This window comes from Symphodus melops (genome assembly GCF_947650265.1).
Source record: "Symphodus melops genome assembly, chromosome: 9".
In the NCBI taxonomy this organism is placed as follows: Eukaryota; Metazoa; Chordata; class Actinopteri; order Labriformes; family Labridae; genus Symphodus; species Symphodus melops.
In genome coordinates, this window is record NC_136699.1 from 15,664,251 (window position 1) to 15,689,900 (window position 25,650).

The window sequence follows — 25,650 nt, forward strand, 5'->3', positions numbered from 1 at the left end:
GAAAAATATTAAAGGGACAAGTGGATGTGCGTAATGAAGAATCAAACGCTTAAGCCAGGAGAGAAAACAACAACAGCGTTTGTTTGAAGCTCGTTTTATTATTTTTAATAACCACATAACAGACGGGGTTATGTGTGTGTATGTGTGTGTGCTGACAAGGTCAAACATCAGGATGCACGAAAGGGTTAAGGTAGCCAAAATGTCAAGTTAACGTCAAGTTTTTACCTTCCGTTTTTATGCTACTGGACATGTAAAAAGGCTAAAATCAAGACCCCTCCATTATCCACTTTATAAACAGACATATGTGGCCAACAATCATGCACCATCTGTACAAAAATAGAATATTAAAATCCCCAGCACCCATGAGAATTGATTGTTTTTCTACCCTGCAATGTTTTCAGGGGTCCTACAGTGAATATGAAAAGGCAAAGGGAGCGCCAGGGGGCCAGACCAAGAAAGATGGGATGGAAAACACAATCCCCACAATTCATTTCTCAGGTTTGAGTACATTCCTGAAGCTGTGGGGAGGGATGTGAGCCTGCTCTAAATTGCCTTTGATCTTGTTGTAGTGGGAGCTATGCTTCTGTAGAGGGCAGGCTTCAGAAAGCATTGGTTCACTGTTGCATCACCACCAGTTACAGCCATCATTGATTATATCATCCATTTCTTTTTGATGTGTTTCTGGGTCCGTGTTTGTCTTAAGTGTGTGTCATACATAGGCTATACTGTATGTGTGTGTGTCTCACAGTTGTTGTGTGTATTCGGTGAAGGACAGCTCTTCAGCTACTGATCAGAACACAAGTGGGCAGTGGTCACAGCCTGTGAAATGAATAGATGTGTGGCAGGAGAATAAATGAGTTTCTGATTCATTTCCTCTGTCGGATGAGAGCAGAGTGACTGCTGAGGGCTTGTTCACTATAGAGCGAGAGAGAAAGAGAGAGAGAGAGAGAAAGAGAGAGAGAGCGAGAAGGGTGAGGTGAGGCGGGCTGGATGTTGAAGGTCTCTCTGGCTGCACGTGCCCTTTTCCAGGTCCTTTTAGTTTTGAACCTCCACATCCCTGCAACACAGCGGAGCACACAATGTGAGAGGAGGCTCCAGAAAAAAAAAATCACATTCACAGACTCTGCAGTGCCAAAACCTTTTCTGTGCTCACTCTTCTCCTCCCTGTGTCTTCTTCATGAGCACAGAGAAGGGGATGTGGATAAAACGTATGTAAAGGGAATAGATGGGATGCAGCTGTTCTCATGCTCCCCATCTTGTCTCTCTCATTATTCTGCAGAACATTATAAACAAAACAAGCATAAAAATTCCCTGACAGGAACATGAGAAGCATGATGAGCAGATTTGCACTCCCTGGTGTTACATAACACATCTCTCTCTCCTCCATCTCCTGCTTTCTTATTCCATCTTTCTGCACTGGATCTCTCTCTTTCTTGGACATGGAGCTTTGTGTTCTATAAGTGGCTCACTTATAAGCGGGGAAGAGAATCGTTGTTTTTTTATGTGCTAAATGTACAAAGAAAGCTCCCGTTTGTTTTGCCTGTGAGATCTGCTCCCTGGGGAGAAACAGAGTTGCCATTAAAATGACCATGGTTTTTATTAGCCCTCAGGTAAAAACCTTACATAAAAGGGGAGAGATTATATTATCATTATCATAGTATTCTTTTCAAGTTAACTGAACAGCTGGCCTCTTTTCTATTGTAAGCCTATGATGATGCTAAAAGCCACAGTGCTGACATCAACACACAAACAATGCCACCTAACAACCCCCTGGGCTGTTTCAGCTTCAGAAAGTATTGATGTCTTTTCTGTCTAGATAAAAGTCCTTGGAAAACACAGCGTGTCTAGTTATTGTTTCCCATGAGCTATCATAATCAGAGCAGAGTGAGAAAGGTCTGTTCTTCTTTCAGATATAGATACATTATTTATTTATGGAAAATTTTGATCAGGGACAGTATACATTAATTAAGAAGTCCCTTTGCCAGATGTTCTTTGGCATTTATTAATCAGAATGAACAATACATATATACAACTTAAGTAACAAGACAATCCAACACATGATACACTTACAGCTACCATAGGTAAGTACAACATCAGAGTTCTGGTTGGTCATCAGAGTTATTGGTTGTCAATAAACCTTTTTTTAAATATAGGACGTTGACTCTGACTGATCGCAGTATTAAATTCCATTGATTACCGTAAATGCTGATTGTGCGCTTACCCAGCTGTGCCTCTAGTGGTGTTGTTTGTGGCAATTTTTAAGTTAATAAAGCTAGACAAAGGAGGGGAGCCTAGCCATGAAAAAGCCACTCAACTTGGCAGACATTTTTGTATCTAATAAAGATTCTCCATCTAAACAGACCTATATGTCACGTAAAAAACTCAGGTTTTTTTTAATGTCTAACGTGAGACTTAAGTGCATGTTTATATAATGACTTCATTGTTTTTCAGGGCTGTAGAGTATGTCTTTTACCAACACAACAGACAATAGGTGATGAATATCCATAATCCATTGCCTGATTTCTTTTTGCCTTTAACCTCATTTTGAAAGAGGTCTTGATTCCCTCCAAGTATGTCTCTGTCACTTTTTTTTTTTTTTTGCATGAATAGCTTTTCAAATCTGCTGCCTAGTCACACAAGCCTCAAAAGGTTTAAAGTCATACCCCAAAGGGAAAGCCTACTTGTAAGATGTAATAACACTAGATTTGTGTTTGTTTATGTTAGTGGCTCGAGCTAGAGCTTAAAACTTGCATAAAAGGATGAAAAAAATACATTTGAACTATTTTTGCATGTTGATCTATAATTATTATTGTATGTATTCCCCTTCAAGTGACCTTTGTTTTTGTCCTTAGCTCTCCAATGTACAGAGAAAACAATGTGAAAAAAACACAATTCTATCATAACTGTACATGCTTGATAAGATTTTATGTAGAAATTGCTTTATATAATTTGGGTAGTACAAGTGGAAATGCAAGCACTTAATTGCAGTTATCAATGTTAGCTATAAGTTGATGAGCATAGGATAAAGCCCATGTTGTTCTATACATTAAATCGAGAACGCTACATGACACAACGTGCTGCATGACTTCTTCTTTAGGCCAACCCAGCACTGCCTGTCATTAAAAAGACAAAGACATTTTGAAAACTTGATTCGTAATGATCATTTTGATTTCAAAGCATAAACACAATCAGCAGAAGTAGAACAGCTGAAATTGAGGCATGAGCCAGCTACACAACAGCCACAAGACTTCAGTGTCACCACCAACTTCTACTTATTCAAGCCCTGCAGTTTTTTACATATTTTTACACTTGGCTACCTGCTGTCATTTTTTTTTTAGATGTTTCCAAAGTCTTTACAGTTGAAAAATCTTATCAGTCAATGGTGATCAAAATTTCTTACTGATAGAAAATAAATAAATAAGGATAACCAATGTGCATGTCTTTCAGATTCATTTCTGCTGCTCTATATACATTTTCAACCACATGATTTTGTCTACTAACAGCTGGAAACTGTAGTTTTAATAAATGTTATAACAACTGGTTTTAATAGTGCATCCACTGCATGGGAACTATATTACCAGGTGCTGATTTGTTGGGTATTTATGGTGCCTTGATAGTGGTCGTAGGATTTCTTGTAACATTCTTGTAACATTACGAGAAGAGATAGTAAAAAGTACCTGGCCCTCTCCATGGTGTCCTTGGCCAGGTAGATGTACCAGTAAATCCCATTGAACAGGGCGAAGGCCAGAGGAAAGAGGATACGGGAGTACATGTCGATGGGACTGGTGCCGGCCAGCTGTGGGTTTTGAGGAAAAGCTGATCCCTGCTGGAGGAAGATGGGCAGTTGAGGAGCATCTCCTGGTTCACTGCGAGCCAATGAATGATTTCTTTTCTTCAGGCCTTCTTGAGGACAGCCATCCGACTAGTGGGGGATTAGGGGTGTTTGGAGAAAAGGTGGAAAAGATGAGATGGGGTTTGTTGTGGATTTTCTGCTCAATCAGATAGAAATGGTAGTTTGCGTATAGAAGGGTTAGAATGTGTTTGGTGATAAGAACATGCTGTAAACATGTATTTAAGCCTGGAGGTGAGGTTTTATTCCCATGGGAGCTTTCTCTCAATGGCATGCCAACATCCCTATAGAATGCAGCAGGTAGTTTGCTAGATGCCCATAGGATGATGAGGAGATTATGCAGAGAAGAAGGCTGGGGTTGTTCTCTGTTCTCACACTGAGGCTATTTTTAAAGCATCTAACCATGAGCCCTACACGTGAGACAGATCCCAGGAGGATGCTGTGGTGGCTTACTGTATTAGCATAAAGCATATAGCTGGCATAGAGTGCTACAACCGCACATATCACTATTTAATGTGTGCTCTGCCCTGAATGCAAAGAATGGAAAAGGCAAGGTGACTGCTTGAAAATGCATTGAAAACAGACCTCCCATCTGTGGCATGATTTCTTTCTCTCTACATCCGAGTCTGGAGCTGCAGACATCCTGTACATTATCAGCATCACAGCATTACACTCACTGTGCAACAGTAAGGATACTTTGTACACCTGTTCACAGCAGTATCTAAAATGCATTTAACACCATTTATTTTTCTTGCTGATGTTTTCCTCAGATATCACAGCCTAAACATAGAACATAGCTCCCTAAATTATAACTGTAGCAGTTCTACTATAAAGGCCTTTTAAACCTCGTAACTAATGATGCCACATGCTATATTTCAGAGCATGAACTATAGAATATAATGGATTTGTTTTGCTTATGCCACCAACACTGCCAATCAAATGTGATTGAACTTACATTGGTAAATGTTTTAAATGAATACTTAAAGACATGCTTAAGATGAAACTTCTTAAGTACTCCATCTTCATTTTTAAAAGTTTCCCTTTTTGTGTAGTTATACTACATATGAGCTAAATCAGTGAAAGAAAATGTGTTGTTCTTTTGTATGTTCTTTGGTAAAGGCGCTCTGATATCTGTTGCACTTCATTAGATGGTCACCATGTTTAAATGATGACAGTGAACTCTCATTCTCCCTTGATTATCATCATAAATTCAGCTCCTCACCGAAACTGTTTCACCATCATCGGGGGGGCTGGCCAACACCTCCGGTTTGTCCTGTCTTGTTTTCCTCCTCTTTAGATGTTGGGCCTGCAGGGTGGCGAAGTAATTCACTGCAGCAAACTCAATAAGAGCCGACGCCACAAAGGCAAAACACACAGCAATAAACCAGTCCATGGCCGTGGCATAGGCTACTTTGGGAAGTGACTGACGAGCGCTAATGCTTAAGGTGGTCATGGTCAGCACTGTGGTGATGCCTGCAGAAAGAAGGAAAATCATGGAACACACATTGAGGTGTAAAATGATATCAAATATGATTATTAGGCTTAAACATTGGTGGTAAGATGGGCATACCAGCGACTGTTCGTGCAGGAACAGACTCTTTGTTGATCCAAAATGAGACTTGAGACAGCACTACCACCATTATAAGAGGGATGTACGTCTGTATGAGGTAGTAACCCAGCTTCCTCTGGAGGTGGAAGTGGACCACCTGCACGGAGTAGTGACCTGCAAGATAAACAGCATGTGTAAAGAGAGCAACCCCGAGGAGGACAAGAAGGGGGTGGCACAAATCAGATGCCCTTGTCTGCCCTTGAAACAGACTTGCTACTGAGCGAAACAAAAATATATTTTTGTTGTTGTGAGGACTGGAATAGCCCACTAACCGAGAGACATCATGTGACAGAGAAGAGGAAGAAGGAGGAGAAGAGGAAGGACAAAAAGGAGGAGGGAAGGAGGAGCGAGCACAGCATCAACATTTGGAGATGGGATAAAGTGAATAGGAAGGAGCGAGAGTGGAGGGGGCAGGAGGAGAGCATGCAGTGTCACAATGCGTAACACTGCCCTGGTCTGTCTAAACACAGGCACACGCAAACACACGCGCACGCATGCACGCACGCGCAGAACACAAAACACACCACATGTTAGCAGAGGTTCTCTCTCTCTCTCTCTCTCTCTCTGTGTTTTCTTAATGGATATCATCTCTAAGTTTGGGAGTCTGCCTCAACCTTTTTTTTTCTCTCCATTCCAGGAATCTGTTGGAGGAGCAGGGGAGCACTTCTGCTTCTTGTGGTAAAAAAAAATACAGCACCCACACAGACACAGAAATACACACACTTGCACGCAGGAACACCTCCATCTGTCCTCCTTTCTGTCATCGTTGGTTTTAAACCTGATAGTTCTTTTAAAACCATGCAGTATTTATTTAGCCTATAAGGCCTGACCACTTAAGCATTGTATAGAAGACAGGTGCTTATGGAGGTCCTTTCTCTTATATTAATCCACTGTAGGGGAGAAACAAGCAGTAGAACTGACTTTAAGAATAAACTTCTACAAATACTTCTAGATAGAGTTACCTGTGTTAGATCTGAATATCTCACTGGACAAAGTGTTTCGCACCAGATCGTATTGTAGAAGACTTATGGACTCTGCAGGACAATCAACTGATGCTATCGGCCCCTTCCTCCAAGTAAACATGATTTCACTGCTTGTGTAGGCATCTAAATGGAAAGATTTTTTGGGAAAAATGTTTAAAAAAACTAAAAGTTTAGGCACATTTCTGAGCAAGGACAAAAAAATGTGATATACTTACAGCTTCCAAATCTTAGAGGACAGGTGTGGCCATCCATGGGGAAGTCCATCAGACTCATTGGACACTCTGCGCTGATTGTCAGTCTGAAAATATGCAGAAACCAACCTGGTCACATTTGCAAATAAACTTCATAGGACTTTAAAAAAGTACCATGAATGTAGAATATAAGACGACACCTCATGGTGTAGAGGACTGTCCCATTCTGCATGATGCGGAAAAGTTTGTTTGGTGAGGTCGTGTTATGAGAAATGGCCTTCTTGGAGTTGCGGAAGAAAGTGTCTGGGGTCCAGATCTTTTCCACCATCTTGTTGTTCAGACGGAGGATCTCAGTCGGGCCCTCAAATTTTAGCCGCTCATCCACCCACATCTGACGGAAGAACATGTCCATGGTATACTCCTGAAGCATGAACAAAAAATAAACATCAACTTTTTATTTTATAAAACCCTAAATAGTTGCTTTAACCTTTAGTATGCAAACCAAACATGCAAAATACTGAAGAGCCATTACAACTTGCAGTTGAAGGTGAGGAGAGACGATGAGGCAATGATGGATGCCACTCATCTTAGATAATCATTAATCAATCCATTCAACCGTTTGCTCTGTCTGACATGTTGTCATATTGATTTAGACACCATCAATAATGGAGTTATAAGGCTGCTCAAACAGATTAAAGCTCATTAGATGGTCTCACGGCAGATTGCCTGAAAGGCAGTGGTCACTGGAGCACTGGTATCTCACACAGTCAGCACATACACATGTCTTTGCAGCAGAAGCCTCTTACCATCTCAACATCTGAAACAGGTCCGAAGCTGGTGACAAAGATGTCTGTTTTCACCTCTGTAACACCACCTGTGATGTATAACACACAACAAGATTGTATATCAGCATAATATGCTGAATCATTGTGACATGTTTTATTATTGTTTAAAAACAAGGCTTTAGGATTTGAAATCTGATTTACCTCCTGATCCTGGCCGCAGCCTGTTGTCGTACCCATCCAAAAGTCTGTCCAAAATGCGTGTGATGTTGTCTGAGGAAATCTTGTCATTTCCATTGGCATTACCAAGACTGCATAAAAATATAACATTAAATTGCTAGGTCCACTGTACTCAAAAATTCAAGCTGAAAGACAAGACTTACCTTATTGAGCACATAAAAATAACCAAAGTTACTTTCAGTATAGCCATTCTTGGCTTTGGGTTTTCACCTAGTTTGAAGTCAACTTTCCAAAACACTTGTATTAAAAAAAAAAATAAAATAAAAATTATGTCAGGGGAGTAAAAGAATAGAAAAACAGTTCCTTGTTGATGTCATTTAAGTGACTGGTAGGTGTGCTGCATAGGGAAACAGAAGGCACTAAGGAGCCAAAAGTAATCTAATTAAAAGATTAGTAAATCCTCTCCATTTTTAGACAAACCATGGATTCTATTAATCTACCTCAAACACCAAGTGTGATCCCTTAAAAAGAAATAAACTATACAGTCAACGCCTCAGATCACTTCACACTGCAGTCATTACAAAAACAAACAATCAATCTTCTGTCACGTATGCCTTTTCATGTTTTCATACATATATTGGACAGCAGATGGCGCTGCAGCCACGACGTGGTTCAAACCCGGAAGTGAACTCTTTACTGACAGAAGAAGACATTTCGAGAGTGGGGAGGGCAGATTAATATGGCGAAAAGAAAACCTTACCATTAATCCCTGAAACTATTTATTTTTTCAGAATAACAGTGTCGTAAAGTAGTTGATAAGTCTTGAGTGGTAAACATTATCAGTGAGTGTGATAAACACAGCATCTGATCTCGATAGACTTAGCTAATGTAAGTCATCAGGCAGCATGTCTGTGAACTTTGAGGAGAGGAGCGGGGTCGTCCCCTGTAAGACTCCGTGGGGATCCTGGTACCAGACTATGGAGGAGGTCTTCATCGAAGTCAACGTGCCTAACGGGACCTCTGCTAAAGAGGTCAAATGTCGCTTGGGATCCCGAGACATCGAGCTGCATGTCAATGGGAATGAAATATTCAAGGTACTTTTCCCCAAGTCAGTGTTTTGATTTTCCCTTCCTGCTGCCAACAGTATGTTTATTAACACAGAAATTAAAGTATTTAATTCAACTCTGCGTTTGGTCTTTTTATTCATAACACAGAAGGCAAGAGTAAATAAACTTTACTGAATGTTTGATCTCTTTTACATGTGTTGATTCGAGCTGTGACATTTTAATTTGATTTTAAACTGCTAAATATTGAAGCAGAGAGCTAGTGGTGATATGGAGGTATTTAAATAAGGTAAAAGTACTTATATAGTAGTAAAAACAAACAAAAACATTGGATTTAGAAGTCACATTAATCACTTTCAATTGATTACAGTTTGTAAAAAAGGTTTCTATGAAAACGCAGTCACACAAACTAAGTGTTATGTTACTAAGTCTCTGAGACTGGTGAAATGCAAATTGAGTTTCATTATGTCCTGATTATATATTGACATGATGTAGGTTATCATTTGAGAGGGAAAATGTTCCTGAAGAAACTCTGTAAATTAATAGTCAAATCGCTGTGAAAGAGGTTGGTTAGATAATGTGCACAAGTTGTGAGGCTAAGTTCTGTAAACACAAATAACCTTCCACTCTCTGTGTTTTTAACATGATGTCAGGGCAGATTGTTTGACACAACCATGTCTGACGAGGCCACGTGGACTCTAGGTAGGCTGCAAACCTTTAACATTCACATGTTTAACTTCTCTTAAATGCATCCATACCCCATCTTATTTACCTTTTTGTTTTTGTGCTCAGAGGACAAGTGTCTCATCCGGATCATATTGATGAAGACGAACAGAGAGGCAGGAAACTGCTGGTCGTCGCTGCTGGAGGGAGAGTACTGTGCAAATGCCTGGGTCCAGGACCAGATGCAGAGAAAGCTCACTCTGGAAAGGTTCCAGCGGGAGGTCAGTTTGATGAAGTACCATCTGTAGGGTCATGGTGTATGTTGCCAAGCCGTTATTACAGGTCATCATATGCATACCTGATACCTAATGTGCTTTAATTAGCTACGAAGGTACTGCTGTCTAGTCAGGTCCTATTTGTGTAAGGGCGTATATGTAGTAACTTAAAACTGTTGTTACAAATGTAAGTAAGCCATAGAGAATCAATCAAGTATTCATAATTATTATTGCAAAGGCAGTACCCAAACAATCATCTTCTGTCGGTGTATCTCTACCAACTTGCAACCTGGTGTTAACTGCAGGTGGTGTCTCTCAGGCAAAAAGTGCTGGGGTAAAAAAAAAAAATCTGTGAAATTGGTCGTATTGTAAGGAACAAAGATATTAAACCATGTCATGAGTTGAAAATTAAATTTGGCCTGGATAATAAAATGATTCACAGATTTAGAAAATGTCCTTAATAGCCAATTGTAGGATGGTAATGCTGGATGAAGACACTGTTTCTGTTATATAAATATATTAATTGCGTTCCGTATCAGCACTACATCCACCAAACTACAATGAGCATGCAACGTTCCCTCACCCTCAGAGCAGAGGGATGCAAAACTGAAATGTTTAACATCCTTCTCCAACTGCGTGAGACAGATAATCCTCCAAATGAAGACAATGCACTACACGGGGCCCATATTACACCACACATGTAAAAAACATAACAAAAAGCTGGAGATGGGTCGCCATGGCTGTGGTGGGACTTGCACGCTCATGCACTTACACTGGTCTTTTTGGTCAGAACTCTTGGAAACAACATGGAAAATGTACAGTCAAGAGCTACACGATATATTGTTGCATTAGCAATTTTGTCTGTCAGGAAGACCAAACTCTGTGCAAAGTACACTCCTGTAACATACAGTACATACCTAGCTTATGGACTCATCATACTTAATTTAAGTGGAGAGTGCAGCATGGATTCTCAGTGTCTATGATAGTGGACGACATTCAACATTGACTAAAGAAAAAAAAAGTTTATAAGTAGAATAAAAAACCTGATGAAAAATTGTATTGACATGGCATATTGGACGATAATAAAAGTGTTGACCTGTAACTGTCCTGTAACCTGTTCTCTGGCTGGGTTGCAGAAGGGAAGTCAAGTTAATTCAAGTGCATTGTAAAATGATTTTGAATGAGTACCTTGTTATGTAGCAACCTGGCTCCTGCTAATGAGTGCATTTTGCTTCTTCTCTGCTAGAATCCTGGATTTGACTTCAGCGGTGCCGAGATCTCTGGGAATTTTGCAGGCGGTGGTCCGGACTTCTCCAGCTTGCAGAAGTGACAGATTCCATGGCGCGTGCTGGAGGTGCCTCCTCTGCCTAAGGACAGCTTCATGACATGCAGAGAAGTGAATTCCTTCAGAACTGAAAATTGAGCTGTATACAAGACTGTCTGACAGAGACACTTTCACAGGAGTCTTAACATCATTTTATAGCTATAACAGACAGATTTAATTTCAGTATGACTGGAGTATTACACCACTCCTTCTACCTGAACAGTTTATTGTAATTATTCAGCTCTCAAGGAGCCTGTCAGACGTTTTCCTTCAATAATGAGAAGACTGCACAGTAATAGCTTTTCAATAAAGTTTTTATTGAAAGGTACAAGTACATGGGTTAACTCGATGGTGTATTCAATTAGCCATTTTCAATTTGAGAACACATTTTGTCTCTTAAAAAAACTTAAACTAGACAGGGAAATTGGCAAAGAAAGTTCAAAACAAATTCTAACCTATGTTTCCACTGCAATGACCATTTTTTTGAGAGTTCTCTGCATAATTGACAACTGAAATCAATTAATACAAGAGGGGCTTCACTCTGTGTACACAAATCAAGAATCTGAAAACTACTCATCTTTAACTGTGGACGACCTTCACAGCCTTCATCAGTTTTGTTAACCATATATGATGGGATCGTCACTCGCCTCACTTCACCGGAGAAAACCGGAGTTCCCTCGCCATAAAAAAAATAAAAAATCACCTTGGGTAGGAGTGTGCAATTAGGACAGTTTAGCAACCTAGGGTAGGAGTTAAGGATTTTGGGCCCGATTACTTGGTTCCATTTTTGCTGTTCACAAAATCCTTCTCCCTCCTCTTCCACATGGTGGACTGAGGACCTAGGTGGTTCTTTACTTATTAACTTAAAACCAGCAACCCGTTCCAGGAAATACCCACCAACCTGGGTACGGATTTAAACAAGAACATACTGTACACTTGACACTTTTTATCGTTGGGGAAAATTTTGGTTAGCTTGATCGATCTGTGACACAAACTTGAGGAAACACCTGAACATGAATCTTTCCTTAAAGAAGTCCATCATCTGTGATGAAGATCTGTAAGGAGAATAACTCAAGGTGTACGTAGGTGACCGAACTGTGAAAAGTCACAAAACTTCAATCCAATCAGGGATTGATTAGTGACTGCTGTAATTTCTATCTTCACATTCGGCCATCCGGTCGTAGCCCTGGGTTTAACAAGCGGACTCAGGTATGGTTGGAAGATGAGTAATCTTGTAGTAGCTGTGCTTCAGTTGGCGTGCAGTTCGCCCTGAAATAGTCCAGCGGAGCCTCTGGGTGTTAGGCCTGGAGCACTTGGTGGTGGCGTATTCAGCCAGGCATTTTCCAACTAGCTCTCGCACACAAACCAGGTCCCCGTCTCTTATCTGCACAGAGGAAAAATAAACAGTTAAGCAGACAGAACAGAGTGCATGTTCCATATTTGAATGGTAAAACAATTCCCACATAACATTGAGGCCAAATTACATAAATTAGTTTTTTAATTCACAAGGAATATTTGACATTGTAAACCAGTTTGTACTTACATTTAGAAGCTTCTGCACACTTGTAACGGCCTCTTGTATGTTGTTAGTGTGCTCAGGGTCATGTTGTTCCTGAGCCTCAAAACACAGGAGAGCCATGGCAAGCAGAGACGGCTGCAGAGAAACATGTTCAATTACAAAGTGCAAACAGTAAACAAATCCAAGAATCCAGGCAAACATTTTCCTTTTCAAAGAACTTTACCGAACACATAAGAAACTAACAGCCAATTATTAAAACGTAACACTAAAACAACTTCACATGGGCAGAACAGCAACCCGAAATAGGCCATCTATTGGAACTTTGAAGGAAACAGTTTTTAAGCCGACCTTTATTTTGGAGAAGACAAATGCGCAGTGACAGGCTTTCAGCTGAGCTTCCAGTCTCTCAAGGCTCAGGATCTTCTTACTGTTAAAAAGAAAATGCTTTTAGTGTCACTATGCAAGTTGAGTTCAGGATGAATGTGTGGCAGCACTCACGAGATCAAACGACAATCTGCCCCATCTATTTTAGTCAAAAAAAATATTAGAACATGCCAAATGTCAAATACTCTACATGACTTAATATTGTTCTCGTGGGCCTTTAATACAATATTTTTGGCTAGTTTACTCTTCAAAACCAAATAAAAGAAGACACATTTTAGGAGGGTAAATATACTCTTGCTGAGTCATGGTTCTGCCCTGCAGGTTGATTTGGGCATCTGTCCTTACCTCTCAGCATCGAGCTGCTCCTGGATGTGGCTGTGAAAGAGGCGGAGAAAGCGGAGGGCTGTGGGAGCCTTCACTTTCCAGTAGAGCTTCTCCATGATTATCTTCTCCATCCTCATCATGTCCGACACTGTGAAGCGATTCTGACTGATGCGGATCAGGTCGTTGGCCATAGGCACGTTCTTCTCCTCTTCTGAGGACTTCACTGCAATGTAGAAGCAGCACAGGCCCACACAGGACAGGTGTTTGGGCTGAATCTGCAGAAAAAGGAAGAAAACAAGATTACAAATGAACTTCATTTTTTCTAAGCAGCCAACATGAATTTCACACGTTTACACACCTTCATTACAGAGAGGAATCGATCTAGCAAGCTGATGGCTAGTGAGAAGGTGTCCGAGCTGAAACCAAAGAACCTGGTCAGAGACAGCAGGTCCTTCACCTCCAGCTCCCTCAATCTGGTTGTCATTCTGAGGCCATTGTCCTGGGAGCCCTCAATGAGTCTCAAGCCACTGAGTTTAGGTTGGTATCTGCCCTCCAGATCTGTCATGGCCTTCAGCTGAACAGCAAATGGCTGTGCTCCAGGTCCTGTTACTGTGTCGATCATCTGTGCAAGAGGAATACATTTAATATAGCCCTATTGAACTAAACAATAATTGATTGATTTGATATGTCTGTTTCAGGATAAAAGACGGGAGTTAAATAATCGCTCCGGGTTGTGGGTTATGAAGTGTTCAGGAGAATCTCAGACATGAGAGTGCTTCCACATTTGTAGGCTATCAAGTAACAAGCTGTCCCCGACCAGCTGTCATTGAACTGAACTGCAAGGGGTACATAACGGGGTTCTACACTTTAATAATAATGTATGTAACAAATGTGTTTTCATAATTAATTAGTTACTATATATATATATATATATATATATATATATATATATATATGTACATGTTACTGCGATTCAAAATAAGCATGTTATAATGACATTTAATGAAATAAATGTGTTATATTATGGGGGCAGGGTCAGTGGAGGAGACATGTCGGGACATGTCTGAACCAACGGGGAGCTAACGGTGAGTCCAGTGACAATAAAACCCTTCAGATTAAACACGGTACAACAGTGGACACAGCTATACAACAACCAGAAACTGTGGGCAGAGAGATATGAAAGTATCAAGCCTCATATGTTAAAAAATAAATAAATAATACGTCAAAGCAGTACGACGTACATACGTAAGTTAGCTGCGGCCGCTAAAGCTAGCACAATGCTAAATCAGTTTTTAATGTTTAACGCGTTAACTTAGTTTCTTTACAGACACCGACAACAACTAAACAACACTAGATCAGGTTTTACATGACCAAAATACAAGTTCCACATACTTTTAAGTAATATGATAAAGCAGAAGGTCTAGAAAACTTACCTTGGATCAAGTTACGTTGCCTTATATGACGTGAAAGTAAGCAAATAAAAAAGTCCCCACGCGCTTTGAATAAGCGAGTGATCAGGATAAAATAAAAATAAAAAAGGTGTACGTATGAACTTTCACTTAAGAAAGTTTTAAGCAGAGTTTAAGTTGCGCCTGTGCACACCCCCCTACCCTCGGTGAAAGGCGATGGGGAAAAGGGCCGTTCAGTTATCAGGGCAGGCATAAAACCAAGCCCACGCCTAAACATGGTGCGCTTCGATTGGCCTATATTGGATGACGTTTGAAGATCCACATTCCTATTGGATAATTTTATAGTCGTTCACCATTGTGTTCCGCCTTCTACCGGTTAGAGAGCCAATCAACACTGGAAAGGCGGGACACGCTTTACACAGTCTATAGTTCACTGATGAATAAAAATATGACATACCTGTACATTTCTATCACTTTATTTTAAACCTTTCAACAGGCTTTGGTACATTATCAGTGGACACAGTTGTGATTTTGTGCTACTAAGCTACAAAATAGTAATATAAATAGAAATAGTCGGCTTCAGGATTAAAAACAGACTATACATGTATTGTTTTAGTAAACTGAGATGATCACAGAAGATTTCCTGACATTGTGTTTACCTTTTTGTTCCATAGGCCAGACATTGCCTCACTATATTGTCTTTTCTCCTTTATAATGGACGCCTCCAGGCAGTTTTCTGGAACAGTCTGGAAGGACCTGAACCTGCTGAGTGCAGCTTTTAACCTGTACTCTCTTCTGAGTGAACCTTCAATTATAGACTGAACAAATGACTTTTTCAACAAAGCAAGTATTTATTACACAAGAATTTACAAATCTCCAAGCAGGCCCACACAGACCTGTAATATAGATCATCTGACATTAAGCGATATTACCCTGAATTTCTAGACATCAATCCTTCTCATTCAGCAACAGTATATGCAGTGTATGTATGTATGTATGTGTGTGTATGTATATATATATATATATATATATATATATATATATATATATATATATAGCTTTTTACTGTTAAGACTTTAAAACACTTCTTAATATATCTATTATAAACATTAGGGCTTACATGTTAATGTAATAGGGAACCTTTCACACTGATCAAAGACAATAATTGAACTATGTTTGATTTAAAGTGCTGTTAAATCATAGATTGTTACATTAGTAAAACATTAAACATCATGTAACTTTAGAAGATTTATCTCACAGTGTAAATTGTCATCAACCAGAAGCTACAAGCACAACATGGTAGATGAAAGAATGAAGTACATCCAGAAAAAAACTGCTATTTTGGCAATGACATTTTAAATACTAGTAGGAATGAGGGTTAGGAGCCATGCTGAGACCATGCTACTGAGCACAGCTGGAAAGCTTACAGGAGTTTAGTAGACATGGAAGACGACTCACTCCCAGGGATGGTAAGTGCAATCTTACAAAATGTGTTATTTCACATTGTAAAAATATTAAGCTTGATAGTTAGTCTGTGATCCTTTCATGTGGTGACAAGTCTTCTAATTCATATTCCTTCCTGAAGTTAAGGAGCACGCAGATGGTAGACTAAAGAAGCTACAAAAAGGAAAGAAATATCTTGTTATTTATCAGCACAAGCAACTTATTGATCAAAGTGTCATGACAATCTTAACAAGATGAAAAACACTTAAAATTAGAGAATGATTATTCCGTTTAGTAAGCATTTGTTATTTATCTTTGTGGCTTCTGACTGAAGAAAAAACTTGAATTACATGATTTATGCATTTTATGCAACGCCGTTAACAGTCAGAGAACCATGTGCTTAGGTACGTCATGATGGATGTGATATGAAATGCTGTAAATCACAGAAATGACTGAAATAATGCTCAGAGAAGTGGTGGTGATGGTGGGGTAAACAGATGACCAACAGATGAACTGGTGCCAAGATCAGTTTTCCATTTTCAGCCTTTATTTAAACATGACTTAGGGCAAATATTTTACTCCCATCCAGAATTGTGTTGAATAAACCAAACAATTGTCTCTATACCCTTGCATGGAATGTTAGAACGTTTGATAACCTATCGTTAAAAATGAACAAAACAACAAAACAAAACATTAATAGATTTGTCTTTCAATCATAAAAAAAAGCCTGCAAGAAACCATTTAATGTGGGCATACCCCTTGTATAAATACATACAAACAATTACTGCATGTATCATCAAATACTGTATAAAACTCAAAATCATGTTCATTCCAGTCATTTAAACGAGAGTTTTCTGTTGTCGGTCTTTATGTTTCTCACCAGAAGACCAACACACCTTTAAAACCAGAACGGATAACAAAAAAAAGCTAAATGTCAAGAAGACCATTTGTGGATATGTCTTTAGAACAGTCTGCATTGGGAATAAATTAAAAACACTAAGCAAAGCTATCTTTTTAATCCACAATTAAAATACTTGCTTATAGCTATCACATTATTTAGGCTCACAAACGTTAGGTCACTGTGACACTAAGTCCACACCTACAGTGCCAGGAAGTAATGCTCCTTTTCCCATTCTGATGACATTCCTGGTTTTCCCTGGATGTCCGATAAATCAACTGAAAAGGGAGAAGACAAAATAGACAACGACAACAACAAAATATGGAAAACTCATAGAAAATAAAATAAAATGGTAGGCTGGCAGATGGAAGGATAGGATGTTTTGAGATTCAGTGACATTCAAATGATGCATGAATGAAATTCTGACGCAACAATATTGAGATGTTGGTACTTTAACACACAACATACACATAACACAACTTAATTTCCTGAATCCCAAAATAACAGTTTTTAAAAATACAGCAAAAATTCTTTAAAAAAGCTTTAAGATACCTCTACAATTGCTGATTTTCAAAGCATATGTTGGCTTTCAAACACTGTATGTATTATTATTTTTTAGTTTCGCAAATGAATCCTGACCTATGATGTCTCCACCTGCAGATATTAATATCTTTCTATGTTGGATGTCAGAGTATCATCTGCGGCTCACATGGTGTGAGCATCGAGAGACCAGTCGAATGTAAACAGAAGTGCCCCTGCCTGAGATGCGGTCTGGCAGGTCAGCCTGCAGAGAAATAACCATCAGGCTTTCTCGTGCAGGCTGTGACCCTTCCTTTTATGTCTGGGCACACTCTGTCAGTCTGAATCTGTCCCTGTATCGGTTTCTGAGCCAACATGGCTTCTGGGAAGATAACACTCATCTCATTAATCACATTGTACGCCTCCCCCTCTGTCCATCAACTCCTTATAAAAATGGTCTCAGAGAACATAACCTTGGCTCGTGAATATAAAGTATGTGTGGTATTAAACCATTTATACTTGGGCAGCATATACATGTTGAGTAACACTGATGGTTACCCTGAACACCATGGTGAACGTACAAGACCAGTTAAAGAGCAATATTATTCACACATGCAAAAAGTCAACTTACTTCTTCTTGTCCTTGTCCTTCTTGAATGGTTGTGAGGAGCCTTGGAGTGCCTGTCCCATCAGTGTCTCTGCTGCAACCTTTCTTCTATTGAAAGCATTCATCCCCTCCTCCAGTTCTCGCCGTTTCTCCTCCAGATTCTTCTTTTCTTCCTGGTGCATTCGCTTGAGCTGCTCAAACCTCTCGTGTAGCTAAAGATGATAATGGGGGAGAACAGGATAAAGTGTGAGGCAAACCAAATTAGGTATTTTTAAAATGAAATGTATTAAGATGCCAATCCTCACCTCTCTCTCTTTTTCTTTCAGTTGTGCTTCCGTTTCCTTCACTTTGTTGACAAACATTTGTCTCATTTCCTCCTCTTTGCGCTGCAGATCTACAAGGAACTCCTTCCTCTTGGCTTCATACGTCTCCTGGAGACTGAAAATCATAATAGAAGGTCAGATCAGTGTAATGTGCTGAGTCAAACAGATTAATACTCTGGAGCTGTGTGCTTCAGCTCTTGGGTTCATACTTAGTTGTACACAAATGTCAACTTGGTGGGAATCAGTGAATTAAGTCAAAGAAACAAAAAACGATGGGTACTACTTACTAGAGCACTAAAATAAAACATTTCACAGCAAACGCATTACAAAGGTCTGGATTTATGGCAATCACTAAGAACATGCTTCCATAAGAAAAAACAATGCTTTCTCACTCCGCATGTGTACATTGTATATGCGCTCACATTATTGTTATGCAGTCAGTTGAAACTCAAGCTAGCTGTGCCTTACCCTGTCAGCATTTGATGCAAATGAAATGGTAAAAAAAAAAAGGCTTAATTTACTTTGGACTCAAGAGAAACATTGCAAAAAACTATAGCTAATATAGATTATTTAGTATGAGCATTGCACATCACGTTTCATCGTTTGTGCCTCAGAAAAAAATAGACTTAAATTCAAAATAATTAAATTAGGATTTTAAGATTCAAATGTTAAAATGCCATATTTAAACCTGAGAAAACAAATTTATTTAGATTAACTTCCTGTATTCATGTCACGATATATACACTATACTGCAATGCAACCTTTTTTGCCCAGAATATTCCTCAGCCCTACTATTAATCTTGAACTTCATATTCACAAAATAATTCCATCTACAACAATTTGCCTGTCATAACTGTAGCTGCATATCTAGCTTTCATTTTCTAACATGTCGAAATCAAAGAGTGAAACCAGTTGTATCTATTCTATTTACCTGACATTAAATAAAAATGCTCTTAAATAATTAGATCAATTGGGATTTAATGACATATCAATATAAAAGATATTTATATCATAAGGTTTCCAGTAAAATAATCTCCACTCACTCTCAAATGTACAAACAACATTAATTCTGAAATCTAGCCTAAACATTTCTTCAAATGTTAAAGAAACAACAACTAGATTTTAGCTCTAAATGATCATATCTTCTTTACATTGTGATGGGTTTATTCAAGAGTTTATTAGACGCAACAGTGACTTTTTTCATCATAGCTGATCGCTTTGAAATAGACATTGCAATTTTAACATCATTAAAAAGTCTTAACCAGACTTTCCTCAAGTTATTTTGACGCAAAAGGATTTAGAGGAGATGACATGAATTTCTAAAAGCACTAAAAAGGTTCAGATGAGTCTAAAATATACCCAAAGACATCAATTAATTACACCATAGGATAAATAATTAAACTGCAGTCTAAAAATAGATTAAAAAGCATGAACCTTTAGTGTCCAATCTTTTGGTAGAAAAGGTGAAACGTTCTATTTTTACTTCACCAACTATAAAACAATCAAATAAGAGTTTTGCTATTTTGCTATAATCACTGTATCATTCACTTCTCCCTTTGCTCCCGACAAAACATTTACTTTATTCCTCATGCTTAAATAATAACAGTATCTTTTTCCTGTGTGTATATTTGGTCAAATTATGAGTGTGTCTTTGTTGACGTTTGCAAAATTGGAAGAAAGTCAGATTTAAAAGTCAACAAAACCAAGCGAGTCTGAGAGAGCATTAGGTAGGCTTTGTATCACAGATGCTCAAAGTCCGCTCATCTTGCCTGAAGATATGAATCCCATCTGAGCTGTCTACAGTTCTACATTCTATAGAATGATTTTTTTTTTACCAAATCATATTTAAAAAAAAAAAAAAAGCTTTTAAAAAGTGCTGCATATTGGTTAAGTCACTTGTCAGCATGGCTTTGAATAATAAGAGAGATGAGGCTTTTTTGGACAGTTCCACTGATTCAACTTGCCCAGGTGCATTACATCATGGCGAACCCTAATTTCACCTGAACGACTGGCTGTCCGGGTCTGTGTCCTTGAAGCCCATCTCTTCCAGCTTGCAGCGGCGGTAGAGCTCGTAGTGTCGAGCGTGTGTCTGCTCTCGTAGATCCTCCATGTTCACACGCAGCAGCATCTCTCTCAACTTCACAAAATCACAATGATTTTCGTTTTCCACTGAAAAGAACCCAATTATGGTTATTTAACGTGTTTCACTTCGTGGGAATCGTAAATAACAACTCAGTTACACGAGGGCTCATTAACACAGAAAATCGGGATGTGTATGTTAGAAGAAAAAAACTATTAATAGATCAGCAGCAGGCATGTGACGAAACAGCCCTACTTTGTATGAGGCTTGTCGAACCAAATCAGTGCACTCACCCTGTACTGAACCCCAGGGGTACAGCCTCGCTTTCACCATTTTGTTGCCAACTTTAACGTCTTCTACACTTCCAACCACAGCAAAGGGGAGATGAGTCTGTAACATAAAGAAAGCATAAAGCACTGCTGTTGTTGTAATACCTTTAAAATGGCATGTTTATGAACAATACTGGTCTTTTATTATCACAGATTTTACTCTGATGAAAACAACATGTATTAACATTTCAATTCAAATGTGCTTCTTATTATTTCAGCTACATTTCCAACCTCATCTGTAGCATTATAATCAGAGCATTTCACTATATGAATATTACTATGATACTGCCATACAAAAAGTAATCATCTTAATAAGTAGCAGTGAAAACCATAAGAGAGCATATTATTTCAGAAGACATGGGGTGCGTTTGTATTATCTGTCTTTCTCTGACTCACATTCATGGAGGAGTTGATCTCTGCGACAGCTTCATCCTCTGTGGGGAACTGATAAATCTGTACTCCATTACTGACCAGCTCACTCATTATCTTGATCTTTAATTTGTCCAGCTCACTCTTGGATAGCGTATCTGCCTTCGCAATAACAGGGATGATGTTCACCTGCATTAAAAAAAAAAAAAAAGCTACGTGTATATGGACGGACGGATATACAAATATGACGGACTGAAGAAACATTGAAAGCTGAAATTCATATTGCCACATTCTTTGGTCACCTTGCTGTCCAGTTTCTTCATTGTAACAAGGTCCAGGGACTTTAGGGAGTGTCCGGTGGGCGCGATGAAATACAGACAGATGTGGATTCTTGTGTCATGGCAGTTAAACAGGGAGCGTTTTATTTTCATCTCCTCTTCAAGATACTTGTCAAATTGGGCATCGATATACTCAAGAATGGGTTTAAAGCTGTGAAGAAAAATAGGTGTTGAAATATAAGATTACAGTTTCCACCTTAAATGTATGAAGATTTAATGTATTATGACTGTCATTGATGTTTGAGAGACACATTTGTATCCCAGTTACAAATTCTGAAACTCAAAAAATTCCAACGTTGTACGCCCTGCTGTTGGAACACTCAGAAGTCTTTTGAGATTGAATTAGTTCTACCAGTCATTCCCACATTCCCTTCTCCCCTCCTAAAGCCCACACTGGAAAAGGGACAGATCTGTCTCTCAGTTCTAAACTGTGTAAATGTGTTAACTGGCTTAAAATCCAGAGTAAAAAGAGGAAATGATTAGTATGGTGCTGATCTGACCAAGAGACACTTTCATTACTGACTTGCAAATCTTTTAAAGACGTGCAAAAACAGTAATGGAGATTTCTGCTTGAACTTTTTTGTTTATTTTAATAACAGATTTGTTTTTTTCTGTCCTCTCATCCTTTTTTAGTCTTTGTAGCACTCATGGGGAAACACAAGAATTTCTACCTTTCGTCTTTGTTGAGCTGGTCTCCGAACCCTACGGTGTGAACCATGGTCAGCTTCAGGTTCACGTTGCTCTCCTGCAGATTGTACGTCTGTTGGCGTAGACGTACCTCTTTCTCATTGTGGCTCACTTCCTCATTTTCAAATGTCGTATTGAAAAGCGTATTCATTAATGTGGACTTGCCTATCCCAGTTTCACCTTCAAAATATGGAGAGAGGGAATAACTTGTGGTGAACAGATATAGGGAAAGACTAATTCAATGGCATCATGTTACATCCCTTCATACATACCTACACAGAGGATGTTGAAGCTGAATCCCTGAGCAACTGACTTGCTGACCAACTGATCAGGGAGACTGTCAAAGCCCACATGGCCTCTGAGCTCCAGGTTTCGCTTTTCTTCATTCTGAGGTATTTGGAAAACAGTCAGGAAAAAGAATATGAATATTTTTTGATTATTTGCATTTGAGCGATCGTTGGTAAGATAAAACAAGTCCTTCAGTCACATCCCATCCCCACACTCTCGTTCAAGCTTAAAGCATGCTACTGTATGCAAATAAGGTCACCTCTCTCTTCTACAAAACAAACCGGTAAAGTCAGACCTATAAAAAAAGTGAATTCTGTGAAGATACCAACAAATCTATCATCATGACACACAGCTATGAATCACTTGAGTTGTGCAGAACAAATGATGCAGAAATGATGAAATCATACTTTTCTTTGCACACGTTGTTTTGTGCCTTTATAATGAAGCTTTGGTGTTCGAGCTCTGCCTACTTCGTATGTGCATGTTACCTAAAGCAGTGGTTTGGGATTATAACTATGCTGTTAATATGAACTGTTTACTGTAATATTTATTGTCACCATCATCATTTTTCAATTAAGATTAATCATCTACTACATACAGTACTATTAAATGTCCCCAGTGGTCATCACACTTGTTCCAAACACAATAAGTTATAATTAGTGGATTCAGTTTTTCTAACATAACATCCAAAAGCAAAGAGATCAAACTATCAGCTACTTTTCTCTGTTATTTGACTCGTCGTTCAATCATGACTGGCACTCATTCAACTCATGTTTGGAGAGAATTTATTCAAGCTAACATGTTAACTGATTAACTAATTACATCTCACAAACACTGTATCAAAACTTTCCTGATCAATTTCGCCCTGCACATATACATTACTTTTCAAACATTACCCTGACAGTGCTGGCTGGGAACTGGTTCATTCCTCCTAGAGCAGGGAGATGCTGAGATTTTGGCATCGTGCAAGTGGCTCAACATGAGGACCAGGATGTGTTCAACAAAACAATCATCCGTTTTAGTCCCTCTCTCGTTCTCGTTCTCTCTTTCTCTCTCCCTGTCTCTCTCTCTTACTCACACACACACACACACACACACACACACACACACACACACACACACACACACACAAAGAGGTCTTTCTTTAGATGTTATTTCAGAGGATGGAGGAGATCCAAACTTTTGGCCGCCCTGGTACCCATAACTCCTCTTTTCACACACACTCACCCTTAAAGGCAGGGTTGGTCATTTTCTCCACATAGGCTACACTTTTTAAGAATGTGGTAGAATCTGTCTTTAGTGTGGACATAAATTAATAACTAATGTCCTGTAAAAACTTAAACCAATGTCTGCCACGAGGACCCAATCTGCTGAACTAATCATGTCTCCCTGTTCTCTACATATTATGAAACAGTTCAGTGTTCACCTAGGTGCTGAATCAGTTTCCACACTAAGTACATTCAAAGTAAGCGATGAGCTGAGGATGTGGATTTAAAGGAGCACTGAGGGAATGCGACTTTCAAAATCATGCTATTTTTATTTTTATTTTTTTAAATCATCAACCCTATAGGGTCCTCCATCGTTTGCATTGCAACCTGTAAACAGCATACATCTACACCTACTGTAGGCTATAGCAGCCACTGACTGAAAGCCATGTTACAACACATTGACACGAATTACACGTTTGGCTGGTCCATTTCAATTTTCGCTGAGCAATCTGGAGCTCGATCCCACAATAAAGAGGCACTACTTATTGTCATCCTCTTAACTTGAGTCTACTGCAGCCTGCTGTCCACTGATTCATGCAGGTGCTTTCTCCTCCCGTGTGCACTTGTCAAATGTGTAGACATTGTAAACATTCGAGTGTACACCTTGTCTTTTTTCATGCAGTACAGTCGGATGACGAAGTGCGCTTTTTCTGCGGGACTGTGATATATCAAAACCGCAGGTTAAAATGCGTCTCTATCCCGACGATCCTTGGTGCATACCCGACACACAGCTCATCACCTTTCTCTATCACACCTGAATAGCGAGTCTAATGTCTGTACTCTTAAAACCACAAATCACTATTGCAGGTCCGCCAACAGTAGGCTATCATCATACTTACGGCGAAAACATCAACCTCGTTGGTCGCCATCGTCACAAGTGGCTGTGTTCAGGAATACTATGTTCAGTCAGCTCCTCGCATCTACAGACTACTCTCAATATGGCCACTTGGAGGCAACACCCCCTCGTTACCACTGTTGTCAAGTACTTTTATCAAGTGAGCCAGCGTTTGTTTGTTGCTGCGCATATTTTAACGCCTTTACGGTAAACAACAACCAAGTCGTGTGGACCCATGTGACCATAGACATGTGACGCGTGACTGAAAGTAAACCCTTCAAAATAAATGCCCGAAAATTAGTGACGGGTGTTTTGACAGATATATGGAACTATTTTACTGCAATAGTTTTGAGTAACAAATGATCAAAGTTGGCTCAGATGACATAATGCAATCGTCTTTTCCCTGTTTTAAAATGTACATGAAATGAATGTCTTGATAGGTTTGCAGATTATTTCAGTGGATTTCAATACTAGACATGTATGGAGTAGGATTTGTTCAGGTCTTTATTCAGGCGAGAATATAAATGATCTGAGAGAAAAAAAACGTTTGAGAGAAAATTATGTCATACCAATAGCAAAAAATAATAATATTTGAGACAAATGTTTTAAGATAAAGTATTTTTATTTCTGAGAAAAAAAAAACTCTCTAAAAAACACCTTTTTAAACTCTCAAGTATAGATTTTTTTTTTTTTTTTGCTCTTGTGTCAAACCTAGCAAGACATTGATTTTATGTACATTTTAAAACAGGGAAATCCAAGTTTGACAATATTTTATTCCAAATGTTTACAGTAAAATTGTCCCACTTTTATAATTACTCTCAATGACAATGTCTATTATTAACATCCATTGAAATTATTTGCAAAACTATCAAGATATTAATTTTGTACATTTTAATACAGGGAAAAGACCGGAGCCAAGTTTGACAATATTTTCTTCAAAATGTTTACAGTGAAATTGTCCCAAATGTATTATTAAGCTAATGGACAATGTGTCTTGACATCCAAAGAACCTATTTGCAAATCTATCAAGGCATTGAGTTTATATACATAGATCTAGCTATACGTCCACCATTACTCTCTGAGCTTTTGTTTTGAAGGGTTTACTTTCG

General features: G+C 39.0%; 4 protein-coding genes across 7 annotated transcripts; 1 reads left to right on the top strand and 3 right to left on the bottom strand.

The window, feature by feature from the left end:
- Positions 1-78: 78 nt before the first annotated feature.
- gabra6a (gamma-aminobutyric acid type A receptor subunit alpha6a) lies at positions 79-8,239 on the bottom strand. The gene is made up of 10 exons (XM_079352129.1): positions 7,799-8,239; positions 7,620-7,726; positions 7,440-7,507; positions 6,834-7,054; positions 6,658-6,740; positions 6,422-6,565; positions 5,421-5,573; positions 5,073-5,323; positions 3,678-3,922; positions 79-1,057 (listed from the first exon to the last, which is right to left on the bottom strand). The coding sequence occupies exons 1-10, from the start codon at positions 7,843-7,845 to the stop codon at positions 1,036-1,038; spliced, it is 1,341 nt and encodes a 446-aa protein (XP_079208255.1). The 5' UTR covers positions 7,846-8,239; the 3' UTR covers positions 79-1,035.
- A 24-nt stretch (positions 8,240-8,263) lies between these two features.
- Positions 8,264-11,255, top strand: nudcd2 (NudC domain containing 2). The gene is made up of 4 exons (XM_079352139.1): positions 8,264-8,689; positions 9,313-9,361; positions 9,452-9,603; positions 10,844-11,255. Exons 1-4 carry the CDS (start codon positions 8,501-8,503, stop codon positions 10,925-10,927), a joined length of 474 nt encoding a protein of 157 aa, XP_079208265.1. The 5' UTR covers positions 8,264-8,500; the 3' UTR covers positions 10,928-11,255.
- Positions 11,218-14,809, bottom strand: ccng1 (cyclin G1). Its single transcript, XM_079352132.1, has 6 exons — positions 14,582-14,809; positions 13,507-13,770; positions 13,170-13,423; positions 12,789-12,867; positions 12,465-12,575; positions 11,218-12,305 (listed from the first exon to the last, which is right to left on the bottom strand). Exons 2-6 carry the CDS (start codon positions 13,768-13,770, stop codon positions 12,114-12,116), a joined length of 900 nt encoding a protein of 299 aa, XP_079208258.1. The 5' UTR covers positions 14,582-14,809; the 3' UTR covers positions 11,218-12,113.
- Positions 14,810-15,118: 309 nt separating this feature from the next.
- Positions 15,119-24,725, bottom strand: LOC306829192 (septin-8-A-like). 4 transcript variants are annotated; one of them, XR_013779844.1, is made up of 11 exons: positions 23,335-23,873; positions 22,423-22,537; positions 22,135-22,330; positions 21,428-21,614; positions 21,153-21,314; positions 20,721-20,817; positions 20,348-20,516; positions 18,330-18,462; positions 18,049-18,236; positions 17,104-17,176; positions 15,119-16,174 (listed from the first exon to the last, which is right to left on the bottom strand). XR_013779844.1 is itself a non-coding variant. In XM_079352126.1 (10 exons), the coding sequence occupies exons 1-10, from the start codon at positions 23,398-23,400 to the stop codon at positions 16,120-16,122; spliced, it is 1,368 nt and encodes a 455-aa protein (XP_079208252.1). In that variant the 5' UTR covers positions 23,401-23,873; the 3' UTR covers positions 15,123-16,119. The 4 variants fall into 4 exon arrangements, 3 of the variants coding, with proteins under 3 accessions (XP_079208252.1, XP_079208253.1, XP_079208254.1); XM_079352126.1 differs by lacking the exon at positions 17,104-17,176 and having other exon boundaries at positions 15,123-16,174; XM_079352127.1 differs by lacking the exons at positions 17,104-17,176; positions 23,335-23,873 and adding an exon at positions 24,546-24,725 and having other exon boundaries at positions 15,127-16,174.
- Positions 24,726-25,650: the final 925 nt, after the last annotated feature.